Source organism: Pseudonaja textilis, chromosome 2 (genome assembly GCF_049901715.1).
Source record: "Pseudonaja textilis isolate UNSWEBS1 chromosome 2, rPseTex1.2, whole genome shotgun sequence".
NCBI lineage: Eukaryota > Metazoa > Chordata > Lepidosauria > Squamata > Elapidae > Pseudonaja > Pseudonaja textilis.
In genome coordinates, this window is record NC_141991.1 from 96,986,604 (window position 1) to 97,013,366 (window position 26,763).

Sequence of the window (26,763 nt, forward strand, 5' to 3'; positions counted from 1 at the left end):
GAAATAACAAAACAAAGAATTGAATTCAGACTGGAACTGTCTTTATTGGGAATAATAAGGGGAGATTATACTAAGACAGACAAATATATCATTTTACATATAACAACTGTGGCCAGAATTGTGCACTCACAGTACTGGAAACAGGATAATATACCATCTGAGGGGACAGTGATAAGAAAGATTTTAGATTGCGCAGAGATGGACAGGTTGACCTTAGAGTTAAAAGATAGAGGTGAAGCAGAGTATTATCAGGTCTGGGAAGCCTGGTATATCTTGTTAGACAATAGATACAAAAGTAACACAGTAACTAATATATGAATATGAATATTGACAATGTAGCATTGTTGAAATGTTAATATGCTATAAATTGTTGGAAAACGTTTAATAAAAAGTATTTTAAAATAAGATGTAAAGACTGCTTGTACGAGTGAGTGCTTGTACGAGTGAGGTGGAAGAAGTGGGATATGTAGAAGGCAGGAGAATGCTAGGGCAGTTCTCAAGAATGGAAAATGTGTGTGACCCTAGAGCAGGGCTGTCAAACTCCTGGTCAGCGGGCTGGATGTGTCATGTGCTGGCCGCACCCACATTCAGTTGAACAAAGGGGGAAAAAGTCCCAATACATCATGTGATGATGCCGTGATGTGAGTTTGACACCCCTGCCCTAGAAGCTAAAACTTTTATAATTAAGGAAGAGAAACCTGCAATTCTTAAAATCTTCAATATTTCACACACAACTAAAACTCAAGCATGAAAAATGAGCTGATGAGTGGCTTTTGGGGCAGCATGACCGTTTCAAGTTCTAAAAGTTTTCTCCTGGCTTTTATGCAAGGAATCCTACTTTCTGAGTATTAACTATGAGTGTTTTGTTTGGGGAATTTTCTTGAAACTAAATTGTCCATTGCCTTGACTAATATCATTGACATTCATGAATAATTAGGATTGTGGCTGCAACATTTTAAAAACACTGGGTATTTGCTCTCTGCCAGAGTGCCCCATTGTGAGTATAGGTCATTGGAGGGCAGGAATTGACAATGTTTCTATGGACCAAAGTGCCTACTATGTTAATATTTTAATTTAACATTTCTGGTTTTTGTTATGTATGAAGGAACTAGAGGAAACCTGTTTCCCTGCCTCCAAGTTTTATATGGATGATTATATGAGCTATGAGAAATATGGATCAGCTGCAGAGAAGGAACTATTTCATCATACATTTATCTATACATTTTGATATGGGCAAATATGGAATGATGCGTCACAGTATGAATTATAAGAACATGCTAACTTATGTCTGGTTACTAAGCATCTTCAGTACATAACAGATTATATAAATCCTGTATCAGGAGCTCACAACTAAAAGAATTGTTTCAGCAGATCAATTTCTTTTGGCAAACCCACCTATTGTGAGCAGAACACACAGCAGATGCCCATGTCCCATTGGGATGCATGATCCCACAGGCCTTGTCATTGTTGCTTGGCTCTCCTTGATCCCAAAAACTAGAAAGAAAATAACAGAATATTTAATATTATCATATAATCATCTATATTTTTATGAATTTGCTATATTATTCCTGCATTCTACCTTGAGATTATGTCCTAGTATTTTTTATCTTCATCTTAAAATAATTATTAGCCTGGTATCAATGATACATGGAATACAATATAAGTGGTATCTTCCATATGGATGAGTTAGCTAATTATGTAGCTCGTGTGGCCAGAGTCCCTCTTTCTGCTCTGCAGTTCTGCGGAGGAAAGGGGATATTCAGCAACTAAGTATTGTCCACTTTTCTCTCAAGAGTCAAGATGACAAGAGAGGTGTGGACAGGTACCTGGCATTTACAGATTTTTGATCTGGTTTCTAAAATCAACCAAAAATGGTCAACGCATGAGAAATTAGGTGAATGTGATGTACATAAACTTATAAAACTCATCTAACTGAAAGATAGGGTTTATTTTACTGGGGGGAAATGGATTTTATCAAGTATGGAAAATAATGTGGGCACCCTAGACCAAGTCAAATCCAGAAACACTAGAGAAATATTGGAAGCTTGGTATTCAGACAAATCAGCTCTCAATAAACACATAAACCAACATCCACAAAAGCATGGATTAACGCTGACAAACAAGCAGCAAACAATACCCTAATCAACCATACCCCCACCAACATTCACACACACACACACACACACACACACACACACACACACGGAACAAATCTCATTAATACTGGATGATGTTACCTAGTTGGTTAATGAAATCTCTGCAAGCAAATAACCAAACTCAAAGAGCACCAAGGAATTCACAGTGTTTGATCTACAGTCATTTTGTGGTTCCCTTCTACTCTAGGATTTTTCAAACCAGATATGATCAGTGGTGGTATTCTACTGTTTCGACCCAGTTCTGGCGAGCCAGTAGCAGCGATGAGCAGTGGAGACCAAACCAGTTCTCTCCACTGCTCTGCTGTTGGGCCCACCCACCCGCTCAGGCTCCCATACTTACCTTTATCCTCTGAATTTGAAGCACAGCTGCTTTGCACGGCACGAAGAGTGCCGTGTGGCAGCTGCTGAAGTGAACGGGATTGTGCAGGCTTGCAGGAGGAATGTTAGAACACCTCTGCGCCTGCGCAAATGCTTCTGCACCTGTGCAAAATGAATGTTTGCCACACGCATGCATGCAAAGTGTGTGCATGCACGCAAAGCGTGCCCACCAAGCCACGCCCACCAAACCATGCCCAGATGGCAAAAATATTTGAATCCCAACACTGGGTATGATGTTCATTTGAATCCAAAGATACAAACTCATTCAAAGGAAACAGATATTTTGGTATTCCCATTCCATTTCAGTCAGTCTCAGTCTTTCACTGACTTGTTATTTTGTCTTCACTGTTTCCTGGTGGAACACATCTTTTCTGGGTCAAGAAGACTATACCAAATAGCTATGTCATCTTGTTGCTACCCGTGGGCATTTTGCCATATTTGCTGAGTGACTAGTATATTAATTACTGTTGTATTGTTTTGAATATTTCTAAAGGCACACTTACTATAATTCTGGGCACTTTTCACCAACCAGGACTCATTCTGAGTTTTAGCTTTCACACACTATCTCTACAGTTCCACATCACTCATATTCTCCTTTCCATCTCCTTTATATATCCTTTTTTAAAAAATTGTGTATTCCAAGTTTTCTGCTGCCCTACAATTTTTCCTCAAGGGAATTGTGTGCAATTATATTTTTAAGTTCTCTTTTTAAGAAGCTTCCACATATTTTGAGTTCCTTCATAAATTTCCAATTCTGTTGAATCCTACTAATTTTTTTTCTGACTTATTAAAATTTATTTTCTGAAACATGGAGCTTAAAAAAGAAAGAAAAGAAAAACATCCAAAATATACTCACCTTGTGATGAGTTGCATACCACTTTCTTTCCACTTCCACTGTCCTTCTAAATCACTCATACCCAACCAATAGTCAACTTCATTGAGGTTATTTCTCACAAAATCCTGAAACAAAAAGTATAGGCCAATCAGCTTGACATAAATACTTGGAGATTACTATCAGCCAGCATAATTTGTCAAAAACAGATCATGACAGATGAATCTTATATCCCTCTTTGAGAAAGTGATTAAACTTGTAGACATAGTAAGGCATTTGACATTGATTACTTCTTGATAAGGAAAAATATGGGATAGACAGTCCCACCACCAGATGTATTCACAATTGGCTGACCAACCACATCCAGCATTCCTTAATGGAATTACATTAACATGGAAAGAAGCCTGCAGTGGGGGTACCTTAAGGTTCTGTATTGGTCTCAATGCTCCTCAACATCATAAATGATCTGGACAAAGAGATAGAAGAGATCTCATCAGATTTGCAAATGCCACCAAGCTGGGGACAATTGCTAACACTTTGGAAGACAGATGCAAGATTCAGAAGGATCTTGACAGACTTGAGCATTGGGCCCTATCCAACAAGATGCAGTTCAGCGGTAAGAAAAGTAAGTTCTGCACCTAGGCAGGAAAAACACCTGCCAAAAAGCCAAAGCAATCCTGGGCTGCATCAACAGAGGGATAACATCAAGATCACGAGAAGTGGGGCTTCCAATTTGGGCTTCTTCAGCAACGAACAGAAATCCATGACTGTGCACGGTTTTTATCCGTGCTCACCGCCAGAGGGCCCCAGTTTTCTGGATTCGGGGCTGTAGCTATCCCGTAGAGGTGGCGAAGAAGGGGGAGGCGGCCAGCTAATTTGAGGGGAGCCGCATCTCTCCTCGGCTTGGCATTACTCACTTTCCTGAAGGCGGTTGTAGCGGTGGTCAGAAATGGCCACCTCAAAGAAGAACCCGACCAGACAAGATTGAGCAGGAGCAAAGACAAAGGGCTAAGGGCTTGACAGACTGGGCTAAGCAGAGACAACATCTACGCAAGGTAACCTGGAACTAAAATCATTAAGAATGCTATTTTTAAAAGATGATTTAAAAGTGGTGGAGAAGAGAGAGAGGAATTTTTTTCTTTTTTTCCTCATATTGACAGTAGCAATTGGCTTTAAATGTTAAAAAGAAGAGATTCAAGAAAGAAAACTGTACTAAATTACTTTGACACTAACAGGCAAATTGCAAGCTGGAATTAAGTGTCAAAGGGAAAATAAAGATTTTTTTGGATACTTTAAAGCCTTCAAAGGGAGGAAAGTGGAAGAAAAAAAAAGGGTGGAACTCGGAAATAACAGAGAGTGCCACCTGGAAACAAAAAGAATTAACTGTGAAACTGTAAAAGACTTTCAAAGGATATATTGTTACAATACAACAGAGCCCCCCCAGAAAGGAAAAGTGGAACTTTAAAATGTGAAATAAAAAGAAAGAAGCATGAAGGAACTGTTCTAGAATATTTGGTGACTTTTTGAATTTTGGGCGTTGGACTCTCAGTGATTTGAATTAAAATTAATCAGCTGGTTGTTTAAAAGTGTTTAAAATGGCAGAACTCCTTATGGAATTAAAAATGGAATTTTAAAAAATGAAAGAGGACAATCCTTCGGCTTTGCACTTCAATTTTTAGAAATGGAGATTTTAAACTATGAAAAACAACAAGAAATGCTTGAAGAACAAGAAGGACTGGACAAAGAAGAAGCCATCTTTAATGATCAAACAATGCAATGTGGGGTTAAATGGAAAAAGTTAAAAATTTGAGATTAGAGGGAACAATTAAAAAAAAGAACAGTTTGAAAAGCAAACATAACATTAGGAAGAAGCAGAAGAGAGAATTACAGAAGGGAAAATTAGAGAGGGAGACAAAAAGGGTGGTGAGAAAAAGGGGGAATGATAAAAAGGGAAAGAAGTTATAAGGGACAGAAACAGGAAATAAAGAAACAAGGGAAATGAACAAGGATCAAAGGTGTTAGCCTATTTAAAAGACACAGACATAATGGTTAAAAATAAGTTAAAAGAGAGAATTCAGAAAGGGTACAAGAGATAGTATAGTTATATTAGAAATAGTAATGAGCTAGGAAATAGGAAACATGGGTGATTAAAATGAAAGATAAAACTGGTATTGTTATGTAATGGAATGTTTGTTAACAATTAAATGAAATAAAGAAACAAAGGAAATTAAAAATGAAAGAAGGAAATAAGAGGAAGGAAGGAAAATACCTTAATTATTTTTTTTAATGAATTATAAAATACAATTGAAATGAAATGTGAAAGATTTGTAATGAAATCAATATCAGTTGAAAGGGTGAGTTTGAATAGAATAATTATTTTACTTATTATTTTTATATATCTTTTTTTTAATTGTCTGTATTTTTAAGGGAAAGTATCAAGCGGAATTCAGTTAAGAGTTATATGATATATAATAGATATTAGAAGCTGAATGTTATAATTGTATAATGTATAAACTAAATGCTTAGTGAAATTTGAAAGGATAAGTATAAGATATAAGGGTGACACACTCATTTTGGTAATTATAGGGGAAACCTTGCTTTTTAATGCCTGGAAGGGGAAGGAATCTTTTTTTTTCTTTTCTCTTTCAGGAAGATGGTCAAAAAAGAATGTATGAAATGGTAAACAGGACAGACAAAAGTATAAGTGTAAAGATTAGGAGGATATAGGAATTTAGGAAAAGATATGTAATCAAATTAGAAAGGAATGAGACAATTATAATATAAGACTGAGGAAATTAAGGGAAGGAAAAATTAATGAGAGATTGATAAAATAGTGATGACATATGAAATTGAATACAACAGATGAGTATGTAAATGAGATTATATCTGTATGGAGATGTGGTAACCTGGAATCATGCTGTTCTCTAAAAAAAGATGTTCTACTTTTATTATGTTTTGTGAAAACTCAAATAAAATTTTTACAAAAAAAAAAAAAAGATCACCAGAAGTGATGCTGCTGCTTTATACTGTAAGAGGGGATTGCAATATAGGGGATTGACTCCAAAGCACCAAAGGGCAGAACAAGATGTAATGGTGGAAGCTTTTTAAAGAGAAGTAAGGAGAAAATTTCTAACAGTGAGAACAATTAATGAATGGAATTAGCTTGCCTCCCTGAGTTCTGGATGCTCTGTCCCTGGAGTTTTCAAAACAGACTGGACAAACATTGGACCGTGATAATATAATCAGGGAGTTGCACTTGAAGAGTTCTGAAGTCCCTTCCAGTTTGTGTTCTATTATTATATTGACCAAATAACAAAAAATCCTAAGATTGTTAAAATAAAAGAGAACTTGAAACAGAATAAAGCCAGCAATAGAATAATACTAATTTAAAACTGGTAGCAGCAATATGAAGGACTTTAAAGAAAAAATGAGTTTTCAGTTTCTATTAAAACGACTACAAATAGGTGCCAAACATGACTCTCTGGATGCCACCTATGTGAAACCCTACTAAGAATTCACTCAGAGCATAAATGGATGCTTCTCAAAATGAATAGCAAGTATAGATGTTCGTATTAAAGATATGTGGGAGATATAGCAAACGAGACAATTAACCCCAGAACATTTAACATTTTAATAGTTAACATCAGTACTTGAGCCAGGTCAGGAAATGAACTGGATAGCAGTACATATGGCAAAAATCAATACTATTATATTAGTCAAAATTAACAATCTTGCTAAAACTAGACTTATTGAAGTGTCTGGGTTGTTTTCCAATGAGCCACTTTAAAATAATCCATAATGCCTAATTCTTATAAACAATGAAAATTAGAAATGGTTCCATAGTGTATACTCAAAAATATCTTCCTATTTTCATTGACCTGGTTACTGTTTGTAAGACTGAAAAGACCTTTCTGGCTGAAGAGAAAATCAAGGGTTTTTAAAGAAAAGTAATTCCAGCTTTTAATTTTTTTTAAAAAAAAATTGAATTATTTCTGTTATCCTTCAAATAAATACCAGTAGTACTATCAGAATATCTATAATTGACAAATGGGCTGCTGGAACAAATCATGGATGAGACAAGAAAACCTGGAAATGATGGAATGCTACTAAAGTAGCAGACCCAATGAAAGAGGGTATATGAAACATATAAGAGAAGAACAACTGGGCATGCAGCCAACAGCTGAAGCTGGAACATCTCTACAACCCCCTCCATTACAGAATCACAGAAGCTGGAGAAGTACCAAGGCCTGAAGAAGGAACTAGAGAGGATGCAGAAAGTAAAAGCCAATGTGGTCCCAGTGTAATAGGAATGCTTGGCGCTGTGACTCCTTAATTCGGAGAATGGCTTCAACAGAACCCAGGAACAACATCGAAGCCCTCTGTCCAGAAAAGTTCAGTGTTAGGAATTGCTAATTTTTTAAATCTGATTTTTTTTTAACCAGAATCAGCTATGTAGGAGGACTTACCTGTTCTTCATCAGATAAAATGCTAACCAGATATGCCTTATCATTAATACAATTCCACAAGGCATTAGTCCAGTTTGTGTTTTCAGCTGAAAAGTAATAACAGTATTTCCCTTGACGCTTCCAACGGTAGGGGCATGAAGAAACAATTGTGATGTTTCCTTGGCTGCAGGTGGATTCTACAAGCAAATATGTTAGAAGCTTCTATTAGTCTGCAATAGTGTTTAAAAATTGCTGAAGTCACATAGGCATACGAAATTAACAGTTTAAGTTGGCAGAGCACATTGAATACTGTGCAAAAGTCTTAGGCCACTACCCATTTTGTCGTTTTAGAAAAGTTTTAATGACCATCCATTATTATTTTTTGGTCTTGAATACCACATGTTTAACATCTCATTTGTTTGTTGATTTCCCTTTAAAAGTGGCTGATGCACAAGTATGCTTTTATATTTGCCAAATTTTGTGATCTTTGATATTTTGACTGGAACGATGTAATTGAAAGTTGGCCTTATTGGCAAGCTTCCAATGAATTACACTCATACATCATGTGTCTGTACTGAATGTAATGCTCAAGCATGTGTTGCACAAAGCTGGTGTAATTGAACTTTTTGCACAGCAGTCATTTTGGCATGAAATAGTAGGGCACATACTCATGTTAGCAATAACAGTACTTAGGGTTCCATTCCATTTAAGTGTATGGGAGCCAGGTGAATGCTGTTGCTCAAGTATAAGGGAAGTCAAAATTAAATACTTGCCACTGTAGTCTATGAAAGCTGTTTTTTCTGCTTTTTCCTGTTTTTGAATACTGTATACAAATTCCCTGCATTTTCTGGTTGTATTCTAATAAATACATCAACTTTGAAATACATCATGGACAGCATCATGTGAAAGATTCAGTTATCTGAAAGAACATCCCCCCCAAAGAATCTACAAATAATGTATGAAAAGAGTAGTGCTAACTAACTCTGCTCTCCATATTCCTAAAGGCCTTCTAGGCACCTTCAGTTCCTCTAAGTTCCTCTAAGTTGAAATTAATGCTTACCTGATAGTTTTCAGATATTCAGAGCAGAACCTGAACAGAATTCTTTCCAAATACAATGTTAAACAGTAAGGGAAACTTTTGGCTGAAAATATGTTTGTTATATGCATTTTCCTTGCCTTCCTGATCATTTCTGATATTCACATTTTCCAACCAGGATGATTCCACTTCCCATTTAGAAGAATTCAGATCTAGAACTTTTTTTAGAAGTGTCTTACCTAAAATTTCCTCAATTTCAGTGAACCTATTACTTGAGTATTGTTCAGTCATCAACTGTGTTGTTTTAACATCATCCAGGTCTTTCATCACTAAAAGAGAAATCAAAATGCTGACAGAGATGTCCTGAAAATAGGTCATCTATTGCCCAGGTCAATAACATGGTGGTCACAAATTCCTGAGTTGCCTCCAACTCTGGGCTAAGCAAAAGCTGATTAAAATCCCCCAACATAAGCCTGGGAAACTCTATCACTAGAATCAAGCACTTCTAGTAGGAAGGATGCTCCATAGCAGACAGTTTGATATACAAGTAGTGATTCCATCTGACCTCTATGGCCCAACTTCCCAAACAGAGTTCCAAATTCAGTTATCTGTGAACCTGGAAGCCTCCACACTCTCCTGGATGACAGTGGTCATGCTGCTATTTCTATCCCAGAGTCTTGGCTGATGTTATGCCAGAAAAGTGGGCCACATTTCTGAGAGGGCAGCTCCCTTCTGCATCCAGCCAGATCTCAGTGATATATGCCAAATTCACACTGTCATCCATGATTATATTGTATCACGCATAATGATAGCCTTATTACAGACCGACCTGACATTCAACAGAAGCCTGTGAAACCAGTGACCACTAAAGCTATGAAGATCAAGCCTCAAGGACAGAATATATGTGGTCTTTAGCAGTTGGGGTCTATTAGCAATTTCACCCTAAAATAGTTATCTAGTTTGATTATTGGTCTCCTTTACAAGATAATTAAAGATGTAAATATTAAAAAGGCACAGTGAGCTATCTTTCATTAACTTCTTTGAGTAGTTTAGGTTTTGGTTCTGTAGTTTCTCTAAAATTACTAAGTCTGATGAAGAAAGATGAGACAAAATATGGAATAATATCAATTATATTTTGCAGGCAATCTTTTATTATGATGACCATCCAAATTTAAGGTCCAAACACTGATGCAACAGTTTTCTGGTCAAATTCAATTTGAAATTGACAAGATGTACTGCTTATGATTCACACTGGAATGCCAGATATGGAAATACTAAGGCAAAAATTGTATTGAATTGTGTGATCTGGGAAACAAATGAAGGAAAAGAGCCACTTATCCATGTTTGTCAGTCCAATGCTTTTTTCAATGCTAACACAGTTTTATTATAACTGAAATAATGAAATGATTCATGGATATCACCAGATGGAAAACTCAGAAATCAAATTGACTATAAATAAAATAAAGTAGAAAAGCTTCATTATAACAACAAGTATGTGGCTAGGCACTCCTGGAAACAGATCATGAACTTCTCTTGAGCAAATTCCAATTCAGATTAAAGCAGAAGAATAAAACCAATCAGTTTTCCCTACATGATCTGAAGCATATTCCCATCATTTTCTAAGTGATCATCAGGAATCACTTTGAAGAACCTAATTAATATGAAAGCAGAGTAAGTATGGAATGAAGTCAAAGATGTTGTTAAGGATGCACATAAAAAGAGACTGCCAAAGGTCACAAAACAAAATAAACGAAATGTCAGAAGAAACAATAAAATTTGCCAAGAAAAAAAGAGAAACCAACCCCGAGAACTGCAAAGATCTCAGCAGTGATCAATAAAGTCACCAAAGGTGTAGAAAGACATGAGGAAATAAACAAACTCATTCAAAAAAATCTACACATTCAAAAAGAGGTTATGATTTTAAATTGGTATGTTAAAGAATATCATTGGACACAGAATAACTAATTTACAGATCAAACAAAGAAGGAAGGATTATACTGTAAAGTAGATATGTCAAGATCCAAAATACTTTAGTTTAGATTAGAAGATATTTCCTTCTTTTAAAAAAACTTCTAGCACTAGAAGAGGAAAGTAGATCAGTGGTTATGCTTGATTACGTACACAAGCAGCAACTAGAGGCAGAACCATAGCAGAAAGAAGTTGAATATACTTATAGATTGAGAGTGACTATGGCCCTTAGCAGTTCGGGGCCTGCAGTATATGAGATCCTTTAGCACCTTTATATTAAAAAGTGCCATCTATTTTTTGTGCCATTTGCAAGATAAAGCCATACAGTATAAATATTTAAAGGCATAGTCTTACTTTTTTTAAACTTCTCTGAGTTGTTTAGGTTCAAGTTCTCTATCTTCTCTGAAATTTCTGAGTCTGAAGAAGAAAATGAGATAAAATGTGGAAATTTTGTTTTTACTACAATCCAACCTTTGTTTTGAAATTGTACAGCATTAAAATTATCATTGTAGATGTTAAGCTAAGCCACACATTCCTATGTAAAATCACAGTCCCTTTCGAGAGCTGCAGACAGGTGCTATATTCATAGCCTTTTATGCCCTGAACCACCATTTTGAATCTGAAACTAAAGCTCGTTCCAATTTTATTTAATACTAATGAAATTTAATCAAAATTATATAAAACTGATAATAAGTACAACAAATTTGTTTAAGAACTTAAAAATTGGAAGATCATTTCAGTATTGAACTTGATTAAGTTCTATTAAAATCTTTGTTGTTCAAAGTTCCTTTTAAATCTTTTTCAACAACTCATCAAATTTTGACCATTAGATAATGCATTCCACAAAGATTTACATTGCATAAGCTCTACTTCTTCTTCTACATTGTATTGATAGGTATATTATAACCTTTGGTTGTAATGTAATTGTTCAATTTTTGAGACCTCTCTAATTCCTCATGACCCATTAACCAGAACTGTCTGTGAGTAATTGAATTCTTGTAAGCTCGTGTTTATGTCATCTGTAATAATTTTCAACCACCTTGTCTGCTGTTAATTTTTTTGCTATTCAATTTTTCTAAGCCTTGAGGTCTCTACCAATTACTTAAGCCATGCACATCCAAATTAGGCTGTAGAATTTCCAATGAGCACTCTGATTTTATGTCATCTAATATTAAATGAGTTGTTCTTTTTGTGATACAAAGTGTTGTCAGCAATTTTCTCCCTCCCCATAGTTAAAAGGCAGTTACTTTTCTTTGTTCAGCCTTTATGAAGGTACAGCTTTCAGAACCGTAAGTTCTGGAAAATCAAGGCCTTGAGAATATGAATCTTATTTGTCAGTGTGGCATCTCTGTCCTTTAAAACTATGTCTAATTCTCTCGTAATCTTTCTCCTACCTAACAGATCTCTCTCTCTCCCCCAGGCTATAATTACCATCATTATCAATTTTTCAGTGTAGGAAGATAAAATCTGTTAACTACCACAATTTCTTCTCCAAACTATTTGCACTGGATTTTTTTATTGAGAAGTAGACTGGCTTTAGCATTATTTATTCCACCTTTATCCAAAGATACCTTAAGTTTTTCCTACTTCTAATAATCATTCCTAAACTAAATTGTTATAATTTAATATAATGCCCCCTATTCTGTTCTGAGTAAACACTTTATTGTTATTTATTAGTCATCACACAAATTCCTCAGTAGCCAGATGAAGGGGCTTAATATACTTGGGTTTTAAGGACTAGCAACAATTGTTTATAGTCTACACAGTTAAAAAAAACCTCTGCTTAATTAATATGGCAAAAATTCGACACCTTTCCCCCTTCTCAATTCTACTATGCTGCCTCATAGTCAGGGAAGGGGAAGTGTTCTTCCTGAAGGCAAAAATAAGGACTACTGGGAGTGTATGTACTATACCTATATACTGAGTATTATGCAAGCATATATAGCATGTAGGTATATGTGAAGACCCTGCAGGGTCACCCAAGGTATCCAGTAAAACATCCAGATGTCCAATTAAACTGAGCAGGCCATCTAGGAGCAATATTGGAAATTGTGGGAGAAAGATAGTCACTTTAATAATAAGAAAAAGATATTTTATACTCTGGAGGAGATGTCAGTAGTAAACCACTCCTATACCTAACAAAAAAAAAAGGATAGACAATGTAAACATAATAGTCTTCCCAAATGATGAGCTGACTGAGAATTCTGGGGAGAAAATGGCCGATATTAAGTGACTGGAATGGATGGAATCAGAGGTAGTATTCGGCAGGTTCTGACCAGTTCTGGAGAACTGGTAGCAGAAATTTTGAGTAGTTCGGAGAACCAATAAATACCACCTCTGACTGGAGATTTTACAGTATCTGTCCCCTGCCATGCCCATCAAGCCATGCCCACAGAACCAGTAGTAAAAAAATTTGAATCCCACCACTGGATGGAATACTTCTTACTGAGAGCATTTTTGCCAGTAGGAAGTATTTGTTTTTTTCTTCAGTTGAAGACCAATGAACCATTTTGAAAATCTATATTTTTAATCAAATATTTTAAAAACAATTGAGAATTAAAGCTGAGGAATGAGCAGGTTGAAGTCAAGAATCAGTCACTAGCAGCAGTTTTAAGGAACAAACCTGGTTAAGAAACCACCTGACTGCCTGGGTATAAACATTTTATATCTCTTCCTGTTGAGGAGATCTGAAGGTCAGTGCATACAGAAGCTAAAATGTACATTTATGGTAGCTCCCTGTTCAAGGAATTCTTTAATGTTACAAGTTCTCAGTTCTCATCCTTGGAATTCCTGACATTACTATTGATACCGGGTATCACTTACATTTCTCCAGGACCAAGAAAAAGAGAGTAATCCATGTTGCAAAACCTATGGCTACTAGGACATAAAGAATGGGTATATGAAGCTTTCTAGAGTTATTCTCTTTTGCAGGTTTACAGATGGAAGGAGCTGTAGAAGAGAAGATTAATGATAAGGTTTAGTGTTCACCAATTAATTTTGTGGAGCACAAAGATGCAACTTTATGTAGACAAGCTTGTACTCCTAAAATGAGACATGTTTCTTGAACTAAATAAAAGGTTGACTTTGCTAAGTAGAAGCAAAAGATTTTTAAAAATATTTTACATTTGAAACTGACTCATAAAGGTATAAAGCCAAAGTAGGCATTGCTTTAAAAACCTACTTCCATCATGTGTGAGTGATGGGCTCTGTTTCTCTCTATAGCTATTTGAGAATGCAATTCACTGTCTTTCTTCCTAACCAACAATACAATCCTGTTATTATGAGAAGAAAATAAGGTCAGTTACCACAATGCAGTACTTTAAGCTCTTAGGCAAACATTGGAAGATACATACACTATAACAAATAAATAAGGCAGACAAACTTATAAACAAACCACTATAAAGTTCTACTCTTAACAATCTTGTCAGCAATGAGCTTCTGTCCTTTTTTTATTAAAAAAAAAAGACAGGCAAATAGGAGCTCGGAGGAGTAAATTTCTTTTAAGGAAAACTATTGCAGTACTGTAATTAATCCATCTACAAACATTCCTCCTTTTTACTAGATTTAAAAATTAAAACTACTTTGACCCCAGACATACTACAAAAGAAACCTATAAGATTTTCAGAAAGGCATGAAACTGTACACTTAGGTAGAGCAGCGCAAAACTATAGAAACTACAGTAGTATTTGTCTGATTTTTATACAGGTGCTAGTAAAAAGAAAAAGAGATAAAGATCCTTGGAATTTTTAATAATCATGAAAATTCTGGAAGATGGTAACATGGATTAGAATTCCTTTTCTGAAAAATGGTATTTGTTACAAGCCTCAGTCCCCCTCCAATTTACTTTTCTCTTCAAATCAGAAGTGTTATACAGTCCTAAAAAGAATTGTTATCAGTAGCTATTTAGGTATGATGTCTAAATCATTCTAGAAACTCTACAAAAAGTATTTCACCTCTAAAGCTTACTAAGTAAAATCCTCCTTTCTTTAGCAAATATTACTACGGCTTGCACTAAAAGAGACAATACCTTCTTTCTTTTCCATTCCTTTTACTGGTAAAGATATTATTACAGCACTACCATCATCATAATCATCATCCAAATGATTGGGTGAAACTAAACAGAAAAAAAGTTGATTAACTCTTAATCTTTCTAACTAAAAGCAATTCACAGCCAATCCAATATGATTTCATTGATAGTAAATGTATTAGAAAACCTGAATCACCTTTATTTCAGTTTTTTGTTATTTTAATAAGCAAGTTCTATGGAAATTTGCAATCTATTTTTATTTAGTTTATTTATTTATTTTTGTTTATTTTATTTTGTCAAGCGATTATTAGAAAACAGGTATAAGTATAAACATGGTTATGAATACATGAAATGGATACGAATAAGAAAAAAAAAGAAACAATAGGACATGGATGGTAGGCACATTGGTGTGCTTATGCATGCCCCCTACAGACCTCTTAGGAAAGGGGTGAGGTCAATAGTAGACAGTCTAAGGTTAAAGTTTTTGGGTTTGGGGAAGAAAAAATATTTTCCCTTTAAGAATCCAAAAGAATACAGTGAATTTTGTTAATATAAATGGTGATAGTTTATAAAAATTATTCAGTGCAAATTGAAATACATAGTATTTCAACATCAAGGAAGATAAAGCAGTAATGGTTAAATTTATTGTTCTATTCAAAGAGGATAATATAGTTTTTTGGGGGGATATCACTTCTGGATTTTGTGCTTGTGAAGAAAAAAAAAATTGACTTTGGTTTGCCAGTTAGATAGATTTGTTGTTATAGGAATGGCTAGTTATATACAAATGTGCAAAAGTAAAAAGTTGAGGTTGTAATGATGTTATCTTGTACTGTGCTAAAAAGAGTAGAAGTCAATACTTTTGTCTTTCTTCCGTTGAACATCATATTTTCCCCCTTTTTTCTGCCCTTTTTTTCCTATTTTTATTTTTCTTTGTATTTTATACATTGATAAAACAATAAAAGTTATAGACAATTTAAAGGGTTTGCATTCTCCTGAGACCAGCTGCCAAAGTCATGGTAGCTTGGATGGAGAATGGATTAAAATTGGTCTGTTAATCAGGAGGAAGGGAAAACAAAAATTGAACTAATTAGCATATTCTCTAAGAATGGAGAAGTCAAACAATCATATTAACTTACCTTCTGGGGCAACAGGAAGTGGTGTCAATGCTTCAGCAGACATATAAATCCCTATTGACATAAAGGGAAAAAAATCATATTTAATATTTGGTATTCCCTGCATTGTGTCATGTATGTGTCATGTATGTGTCACAATCAGTATAATCAATGTACATGTATGTCTGTGTAACTGTGTGTGCTCATGCATGATTGTGGTTAAAATATTGAATAGAGAGCAAGTATATTTTGTCACAGGACATATAGCCTTTTCATATATAATCATGCACTTAGCCACCATAAATCTTTCTATTTAAGATGTAACCTTAGGTAGATTTACTGGAGAATATATCCCATTCACATAGCAGCATTTACTCAGAACTGTTTTGGAACAGAACAACAGAGAAATACTACTAATAAAATGAACATGTAGAAATTCAATTTTTAAATGATCTGTACGAAATAAAGTATATGCCAAAAAATTCAGATGATTTATTAGAAATTATAATTATTATAATCTCCCAGAGAGGCAGTATCTTGATGTGATTGTGGATCTTGTATGCTCTGAGGAAAATGAGAGCTATGCCTGAAGTTCAACCATACTGGACAGGTATTATCAGAAGAGCCAGACAAAGCGTGCCTCTCCCATAAACAATATGGTGAGACATAATTTAAAGAAACCCATATTGGATTGGTCATCACCTGGGTCAACAAGGACCACATTTAGTGTTGGAGTTCCTGAACTGCTGGTGACAAATAGGCTAAGCAATTAGGCCAGAGGTGGAATTCATCAGGTTCTCACCAGTTCTAGAGAACTGGTAGCAGAAATTTTGAGTAGTTCGGAGAACTGATAGCAGAAATTTTGAGTAATTCAGAATCCCACCTCTGACTGGCCCCACCAACCCCATCTATTCTCTGCCTCCCAAGTCCCAGCTAATTGGCTGGGTCTTGTTTTGTTGCACTGCACAAGAAAATGGAGCTGAAAAGCAGGTTAGTGGGATGGGGATTTTGCAGTATCCTTCCCCTGCCAAGGCCACCAACCAATGCCTACCAAGCCATGCCATGCCCACCAAGCCATGCCCACAGAACCGGTAGTAAAAAAAATTGAATCCCACCGCTGAATTAGGCCTAGCAGCTGCAGGACAACTGGATGAAAAAATGTTTACCCATATACAAAGAATTGAAAACAAAGAAATAATAATTTGTTATTAGAAATCAATATCAATGAGAAGAGAATATCTGAAAAGAATATGCCACTTCTGGAAAGAATAAGATCCAGAATTAAAAGTAAGAAATTGGAAAGAACAGAACAGAACAGAGGCTAGTAGATCAATGATGTTTATAATATAAAATAAAGGATTCACAGAACCAAAATTGCAAAGAACAGCAAAGATCTACCCAGGGCAACGAAAGTAAAGCCTTGCCAGGAGTAGCTCAGGCTGTAGAGGTAAACTGAGTCCTTGATGGTAGAAGCTACTTTCATTGCCAAACAAGACACCCTCTGCCTTCTCAGAGACAACAAAGTCCTCTAACTAAAAAACAAGAGGAACTGAAACAAAGAATAACTGAACATCTTATACAATAGAAAAACAACATTGCTTGCATTGGAGCTTGCTGCAAAGAAACAGCTAGCACAAGTACAAATAATACCACCAATACTGTTATTTCAGATAAAAGCACCAGCTCACTGCAAGTAACAAATACCAATCTAAAGCACAAGTGCAGTTATAACTGAATATCTTGGACTGATTTCGAATACAAAATCAGCAAACAAGGAGTGGGGGAAGCCCAACAGTGCACTATCAGAATGGGAGATCAGGTTAGAAAATAAGATCAGCATGCTAAAATCAGAGGCAAGCAAGCTAGAACAAATGAAAGGAAGCTGAAAAACTTAAAAGACCAAAGAATGCCTAATCAAGAAATATCAGCTGGAAACACAAAAGATCAAGGAAGCACTGAAAATAATAAAGCAGCAAATAATAACTAATAACTATAAATAATAGCTAATAATAACTGGAAATCAAATAATATAACCAAGGAGATTAGCAGATATTAAACTTGAACTGCACACTGTAGGCACCAATTGCGCAGATAGGGCTGGGAGTGGGAGGAAGTTCTGTTCCAGTGTAAGGTAAACCAAGAAAATAATTTTGTTATTTGTTAGGGGACATATATCTTAATTTATATTATACTGCAACAGTCTTCCCCAAATATGTGCCTTCCAGCTGTGCCAGAATTAAACTCAAAGGAACCAGATAAGGTTTTTTCCGAAACATATTTTCTCTGTTTAAAAAGGTCAGAGGAATATTTTAAGACTGTGTTTGTCCCCCACAATATGCACCAAGATTTAAAAAGAAGATTGCAAATTTCTCCAGCAATGAATGGAACATGAATGCAGCAACTACCAACACTTTTTTAAGATATATTAATTTAAGGTACTTGTATTAAAAAAACAAAACAAATATTTTCCTTTGATAAAAACATTTCAAATCCTACAAGAATTTTCTTTCTCTCAATTAAGGTTAAGTTTTCTATCTATCGATTCTATTTCTCAGTAAAGTTTATGATATTTATCATTAGAAATTAGAAAAACATTTCATGGTTTTCCAGAATTCTGCATTGCACAGCTCTTTTCTTTCTTTTTTTAGTGATACTGATAACTCTCAGAACTCTACAATGGCACTCACTCCATCTAGTGGAAATATAACCTAGAATTCCAATGCCATCAGTGGACAAACCAGCCATACTCTACTGGCGTAGGGTATGTTTCAATTACATATTAACACAATCTTTTGGCTGGTGTTCATCTTAAATGAAGGGAGGAGCTACGCATTTTAGTGATAAAAGCAAGAGGCAGAACCCTGATCACTTACCTGAAATAGAGACGTCTTTCTGAGTGAAAAAATGATAATTTCTTTGGAGAAGGAAGAAGATAAACTACTTCATCAACAGATTAAAAAATGAAAGCACAACTTGGAAATTTCACAAATATTTTCCTTACTTCTGCAATCTATCGTTGCTTCCAACAGTAAACCAGATTCTTCCTCTTTGCAAATGATCATTAATGAAGCTTTTAACACTGAGCGTCCTTGGGTTAAGGAATGAAAGAGTGAAGTAAACCAGTCACGGGGCAGGCAGGCTGCCTTTTTATGGCCATGGAGTGCCAATTCTTGGTAATATTGTGGTTTTCCACAACAACAGCTCAAATACTTAGGAAAAACCCATCAGTGTCATAACTGCTATTGAGATCGCTACTGTACCATCCTGAATTCACAGCTACCAACCTGATAGTGGGAAACTTGGGAAATAAGTCATGCTGATTGGGGACACAGTATCTGTAACTGAAACAACATCAATAACCATCAGGTGTGACACAGTTCTCTGTGGGAAATTGAAACATGCTTTTAATGCACGTATAACTAACCATTTTCAGTATTAAGTCTAATGGCATCCATGCCCATGTAACACTAGCACAACTGTCCTTTTAGGAAAGAAAAGTCATTTCCAATGAAAGCACATCAGAGCAAAATGAGAAGAGAAGGATTAGATAGATATTTTGCGTCCTGAAACCAGGATGGACGTTTCCTCCATTAGAAAAGGCACTGAGCAACTTTTTAAATGAAGCTTGAAGGACAGAAAGTCAGTTTATCAATCCAAATGAAAATGATAAACAAATATATAGGCTGGGTTCACATACGAGTGTCTGTTTGGTGTAGGGGTAAAGATGCTGCCTAGAAATTGGAGATTGTGAATTCTAGTTCTGCCAACAGCATTAAAGCTGGCTAGGTGACTTTGGGTCAATCACTCTCCATCCAATCCAACTCAGAGGGTTGTTGTGGGCAAAATAAAAGAAGGAAGCAGTATTAAGTATGTTGCCTTAAGTTACTTACAAAGTAATAGGCAGCATAAACATCTAATGAATAAATAAGTTGCTTAACAAATTGCACAAACTAACAAGCTACATTTCAAGCAATTCCTATAGCATGTGACAATGTTTCGCAACCATATTGCAAAATAATTTGAGATAACTGTAAACAACAAAGTTAAAGTAGTTTGTTTTCTGCAAAATTGTATATCCTCTCTCAGAGTCCTCCATAAGTTTATCCCATTCTTTTTTTTTGTAAATTTTATTGGTTTTTAAAAACAAACATAAACAAACAAAACATAAAAACATCAAACTTTCTTCCATAGGTATACAAACAGTGTGCCAGTTGGTTTACAAATCATTTTGTGCTTCCATTTCATAGTCTTCAATTACAGTTACATTACATAAAAGCTCATATTATCAATCAAAAATTAAATACCCTAGTATCATTATTAATCAGTCATTTGACTATAGTTTTATTCATTCATATTTTACGAGATAACCATATTTTACTTAGTTTATTTTATAACAATTCATATTATTCTCCCAAATCTATCCTAAAAACATTTTGTAGATATAATAAAAAAGTACATCTTTATATATTTAATATTTTCTAAAAATCTACATATTTCATTACTGTATTTTATTATCTAACCATTGATAGAAAAGGTCCCAAATTTTATAAAATTGTTTATCCTCTTGTTCTCTAATTTCAAATGTCAATCTACTCATTTCAGCACATTCCAATATTTTCTTAATGATTTCCTCCTGCGATGGTATTTTCTCATTTTTCCATTTTTTAGCAAATACAATCCTAGCCACAGGTATTTCAAATCTTTGCTATATGTTTCAGATAAAATTCCCAATAAAAATATCTCTGGCTTCAAATCTATACGTTTCTTTGTCATTTTTTCCAACCACATGTGGATTTTAGTCCAGTATGTTTTAGCGTCCACACAAGTCCACCACATATGGTAATATGAGCCAGGTGACTAATGACATTTCCAACATTTTTCGGATTTATTCTGAACATTCTTGTTGTTCTTGTCGGGGGAAAATATCACCTGTAAAACATCTTATACAAATTTTCTTTATAAGCTGTTGACATTGTCATTTTATAATTTTAAGACCACAATTTTTGCCATTTCTCTAAATCAATCCCATATCCAAAGTTCTTCCCCCAAGCAATCCTTTTTTAAAATGGTTGATGAATTAAATATAAACGATACATGGAGAGAAAGAAATGCTAAAACTAAACAATACACCTTCTATTCAAATAGACGTTTATCATGGTCCAGAATAGATATGATATGGATGTCAACAGAATTAATATCTAATATCCAAGAAATAAATATCGAAAAAAGTACTTGGGCAGATCACAATCCAATGACAATTAAATGGAAAGGACAAAAAAGAAGATCGAGATGGACGCTAAATAATACTATTTTAAAGGAAAAAGACTTCACACAGCAGATGGAGAAAGAATTGGCCTTTTTCTTTAGAGAAAATAAAAAAGAAGATACATCAATTCAGAATGTATCGGATACAATGAAGGCATATGCTAGAGGCTTGATAATAGATTATACAAGGAAACAGAACTACTTTGAAGATGCAAACAAACCAGGTAGATGGTTAGCATATAAACTGAGAAAGGAGAAAGAATCAAGGAAAATATTGCAGTTAATAGATGATCGAGGCCAAGCTTGCCATGGCAGTAAAGAGAAGAAGGAAATCATTCGAGACTTTTATGGGAAATTATATAAGCAAGAGAATATTGATGAGGAAAGAATTAAGAAGTATTTAGAGAATGCTAATTTGCCCAATATACCCAAAGAGACTGAAAAAATGTTAGAAAGCAATATAACTGTGATGGAGTTAACTGAAGCACTTAAGAAGCAAAATAATGGAAAGGCCCAGGCCCAGATGGACTTCCAGCAGAATTTTATAAAACATTACAAGAATCGTTGAAGCTCCCATTGCTAGAAGTTATGAATGAAGTTATGTTAAAGAAGAAGATACCCAAGGAGTTCCAGTTTGCAGTGCTTCGGTGGCAGGCAGGAATCTGCGATTATGTGCGGTTTCTGCCTTGGCTCGCTGTTGGAGTGCCCTGAGCTAGCCAGCTTCGGGGCTAAGCCACCCCATAGAGGTGGTGAAGACAGGGGAGATCCGGCAGGGTCAAGGGGAGCCGCACCTCTCCTCCTCAGCTGGCTAAACTCCCTTTTCCGAAGGTGGTAAGAGCGGCGGTCAGAAATGGCCGCCTCAAAGAAGCACTCATCCGGAAAAGAAAGTGCAGGAGGAAGTTAAGAAGTGAAAGTTTTTGGCTGACCGGGACAAAAAGCAACAATTAAGGTACCCTGGAATTTAAATTTTGCAAAAGATACATCATTCCCAAAGAAGAGTCGGAAGCAGCGAACGAAAGTAAAAAGGGAAAGTTTTTTTTCCTTCACTCTCCTTCCTTAAGCTGACAATGAGAAGTTCTGAATAAAGAAACCGGAAAATCCACTTTGGCACCAACAGGTAATTAAACTGGAAATATAATTAAATGCCAAAGGGACAATAAAGATTTCTGAATATTAAAAAAATCTTTTTCTTGTATAAGTGGGAAGGGAGAGGAAAAGAATAAGAGCAGGACTTGGAAGGAGGAGACTGCTTGGAATTTAAAAGAATTTAAAGTTAAATCTTAACAAGACTTCTAAAGGATACATTTTAACTGGAATTCTGCAACTAAATACTAACCCCAAGAAGAGAAAGTGAAAAAAGAAGAAAGTGTTAAAAGAAATAGCTTGTGTGTATTTAGATTGTTTGGTGACTTTGGGATTTTTGGAAATCATATTTGAATGACTAAAAACAATTGGCTGGTTGTTTAAAAAAAATTATACAATGGCATTACTTCTGGATGGACTGAATGAATTGGACAAATTGAAAATTGAATTTAAAAAATATAAAGAAGAGGAACAAGAAGGGAAGGGCTCTTTTGGCTCTACTTTTCAATTCTTAGAAATGGCGATTGGTGTTTACAAGAAACAGCAAGAAAAGACTGCGCAACAAGAAGATTGGGATGAAGAAGAAGCCATTTTTAACGAACAAGTAATTCTATTTGGGGAAGAAAGGGGAAAGGGGGGAAAGAGAATGGAGAATTTAAGACCTAAAAAAACAGCCCCAAAAGGGAAAAATAATGTGAAAAGAGGATATAATGTTGGAAAGCAACAGAAAAGGGGAATACAGGAGAGGGAAATGGAGGTGGAGAGACAGGGGGGTAAAAAGGGTAGAGAGAAGAAGAAGAAAGGGAAGAGAAGTTACAAAGGTTTGGAGCAAGATGTAAAGAAACAGGATTTATTCAGAGATAATGGGTGAAAATTTAACTTAAAAAGGGATTCTGTAAAGGTACATAAGATTGTATTGTTATATTTGTAATAGAAATAATGTTAGAAAATTGGAAACAACATAAAACTTAAAAAGTAGAATAAAATAGTTTGTGTAAGTTAGTGAAATTTTTGTGAATAAAATAAATGAAATGAAATAAATGAGAGAATTGAATTAGGAAGGAATGGGAACATTTTAACTACTCAATATTTTATAAAATATAAGTGAAGTGGGAGGGAAGTAATTATGGAAAGTTTATAAATGTTCCCATAGAAGTATGATACTTATTTGAAAAGTAATGTGTAAAATGTTCAAGACTTAAATGAATATCAATATTAATGATAGAATTGAATTGGTATGGATTGTTGTTTTAATTATGTTATATATTTATAATTTTTCTCTTTTTAAAATACATTGTGTAGTTTTATAATGTACCAAGCAGAATCCGAATGGAAGTTATGTATTACATTAAGTGTTATAATTTTAGGGGAAAGATATAAAGGCGTCATACTCCAATTAGTGATTACAGGAGAAAATTTGCTTAATGAGAAAAGATAATAGACAGCTGAAACAGGACAGACAAAGAATATAAACATGATGATTTGAATTGAGATGAAATAAATAAAATAAAATTAAGAACATTGTAGAATACCTTATGCCACCAGACTTGAAATTCTAGAACTAGAAAACCTTGAATTACGCCGTCTTCGGTCTGATTTAAGCATGGTATATAAAATCATACATTGCAATGTCCTACCTGTCAATGAATACTTCAGCTTCAACCATAACAACACAAGAGCACACAATACATACAAACTCAAGGTTAACCGCACCAAGCTTGATTGCAAGAAATACGACTTCAGCAACAGAGTGATCAATGTCTGGAATACTCTACTCGACTCTGTAGTTTCTTCCCCAAACCCCAAAAACTTTAACCTTAGAACTGTCTACCATTGACCTCACCCCTTTCCTAAGAGGTCTCTAGGGGGCGTGCATAAGCGCACCAACGTGCCTACCGTCCCTGTCCTATTGTTTCTTTTATTTTTCTTTTATTTTTCTTATATGTACCCATTTCATGTATTCATAACTATGTATACACTTATACTTATTATCTTGTAAACAATTGACAAATCAAATAAATAAATAAATAAAAATAAATAAATAAGAAAGTCGAAAGAAGGGAGAAGTTGTATAGAAAATGTAGAATGATAATAAGATATGGAATGGAATATAAAAATGAGCATGAACTTCAATTTGTGTCTGCACAAAGAGATGTAACCCAGGATCAGGCTGCTTTCAAAAGGGATGTTTTATGTTTTTATGTTTTATGTATTGTTTTGTTTATGTTTGTTTTTAAAAATCAATAAAATTTTCAAAAAAAAAAGAAGATACCCAAATCATGGTCAGAAGCCTATATCACACTCATTCCAAAAGAGGAGGCTGATCCATTGCAAATTAAGAACTATAGACCTATTTCTCTACTAAATGCAGATTATAAAATTTTTGCTTCAATATTGGCAGAAAGACTTAAAAAATATTTAACTAATTTTATTCATTCTGACAAAAATGGATTTCTGCCAAAGAGACAAATTAAAGATAATATGAGAGTAATTTTGGATACCTTGGAATACTATGAGGCACATCCTGAAAAACAAATGGCTTTGATATTTCTAGATGCACAAAAGGCATTTGATAATGTGAATTGGCGATTCATGTTATTACTGCTGGAACAGATGGGTTTTGCTAGAAAATTTATTCAAGCAATAGAAGCTATATACTACAAGCAAACGGCAAAGGTAATGATAGAGGGAGAACTGACAGACTCTATTAACATAGAAAAGGAACAAGACAAGGGTGCCCACTATCACCTTTACTATTCATGTTAACTTTGGAAGTGTTAAACAGAAATATTAGAGATGAAAAGAGTATAAAAGGAATGAAAATTAAAAAGGAAGAATTTAAGCTGCAAGCCTTTGCGGATGATTTGGTTTTTATCTTAGAAGACCCTTTAGAAACAGTACCAAAGTTATTGGAAAAGATAGAGGCATATGGCAGGGTGGCTGGTTTGAAAATAAACAAAGATAAGACAAAGATTTTGACAAAGAATATGTTATCAAGACAAAAGAAAGAATTGGCAGATCTATTGAAAATTCAAGTCACGAATAAGATCAAGTATTTGGGGATATATTTGACAGCAAGATGTAGTACATTAAAAGAGAATAATTATATCAAACTTAAACAGTAGATAGCGCTAGACTTGGCGAAATGGGAAAATCTAAAACTGTCACTAATAGGGAGAATTTCAACAATCAAGATGAATATATTATGCAGAATCTTATATCTGTTCCAAACAATTCCAATTAGGCTTGGAAAAGACTATTTTGAAGATTTAAATAAAATTGTGTTGAAATATATATGGCAAGGTAAAAAAGCGAGAATAAAGTTAAAGCTTTTGCAAGATGCTAGAACTAGAGGAGGATTTGGTTTGCCTAATTGGGAGTTGTACTACCAAGCTACAAACCTGATGTGGGTCAAGTTTATCCCATTCTTAAAAGGGGGACTAGGAGATATTTATCTGTCAAAGCATGATAAGGGATCATCACGATTTAGAACAGATTTCCATTTTTGAAATGCCACAAATGCCACAGTTTCCTGGCACACTGCAGGACCTTTTATTTTGATATACATTCTAGTGAGAATAGTCCTCATCAGATTTCACCAGTCTCACTACATACACAAAATGCAGCTATTTAACTCTCTGGATCTCCCAAGCAGCATGGTCACGAGAGTTCTAGGAGTTGGTCCCTGCATCTGGAGGAGGCTGATCTGGCATCCCACTTGTGGTAGGAATACACTATCCCTAGCTTTCCCTTCCAGTCCGATCAGGTCCAGGCTGGTCCTACCTGTTGGCTGTGTTGGTATCTTTGGCAGTTGAGCTGGTGGCCTTTTTGCACGTTGATTCTTTGCATCCATTCCTCTTGGCTGTGTGAATGTTAATCAAGAAACTGTTTCCAAGACTTCTAGGTGAATTAAGTATTCTACTACTGTATCCTAGGTGTTACAACTTCACTAAGGTTCGGTAAGCCTTACTTTCAGTTATTTCCTTTCAGCAAAGCTATTTTGAGTGCCACTATGCAAATACTGTCAGATGTTTGAATATTTGGTAGTATTAACAAGATGCTTCTTATTAACTTTGAAATTTTGCTATTTCTTCTACAAATGTTAACCTGCAGTAATACCTAAAAAGATGGAAATATGGTAAATCAGAGTTTATAAACCACAGTAGCTTGTTTATGCAGCATGCTAATTCAAAGACAAACAAATGTTATTGTAGTTTAGCATGATATATGAACCATAATTTTGACATGAATCTAGACAGATCAATTGTAGCTTTTGAGTGAAACTGGATTATTAAATTGCATACATCGACTGCCACACATTTACACAATCATATCAGTTGACAGAAAAGATCAAGGGCTGCTTGCATCAAATGTACTGCAGAACTAGTGTGGAGAATGGTGAGACACATCCAGATACAAACCCTTATTTGGCTATAAAATTTGTGAGGAGGCCAAGAACAA

The 26,763-nt window shown here is 35.0% G+C and overlaps 1 protein-coding gene across 9 annotated transcripts; it reads right to left on the bottom strand.

The window, feature by feature from the left end:
- Window positions 1-24: 24 nt before the first annotated feature.
- On the bottom strand, window positions 25-26,276 carry LOC113433618 (C-type lectin domain family 4 member E-like). 9 transcript variants are annotated; one of them, XM_026696281.2, is made up of 9 exons: window positions 26,086-26,276; window positions 15,979-16,029; window positions 14,843-14,929; window positions 13,639-13,764; window positions 11,170-11,232; window positions 9,087-9,176; window positions 7,833-8,008; window positions 3,391-3,494; window positions 25-1,494 (listed from the first exon to the last, which is right to left on the bottom strand). In XM_026696281.2, exons 1-9 carry the CDS (start codon window positions 26,153-26,155, stop codon window positions 1,365-1,367), a joined length of 897 nt encoding a protein of 298 aa, XP_026552066.1. In that variant the 5' UTR covers window positions 26,156-26,276; the 3' UTR covers window positions 25-1,364. The 9 variants fall into 9 exon arrangements, with proteins under 9 accessions (XP_026552066.1, XP_026552067.1, XP_087780745.1 ...); XM_026696282.2 differs by lacking the exon at window positions 26,086-26,276 and adding an exon at window positions 18,956-19,133; XM_087924619.1 differs by lacking the exon at window positions 26,086-26,276 and adding an exon at window positions 18,828-19,043.
- Between the last annotated feature and the right edge of the window lie 487 nt (window positions 26,277-26,763).

What these genes read in the sequence shown, in the direction of transcription:
- LOC113433618 (XM_087924615.1), bottom strand. Translation starts at nt 17,437, where the DNA reads ATGAAAGTAGCTTCTACCATCAAGGACTCAGTTTACCTCTACAGCCTG. An exon ending in CTTTACTTTCGTTGCCCTGG is followed by an intron (nt 16,030 to 17,352) that starts GTAGATCTTTGC and finishes TTATGTCAATAG; the next exon opens with GGATTTATATGTCTGCTGAA. An exon ending in GGTATGCAACTCATCACAAG is followed by an intron (nt 1,495 to 3,390) that starts GTGAGTATATTT and finishes TTTTCTTTCTAG; the next exon opens with TTTTTGGGATCAAGGAGAGC.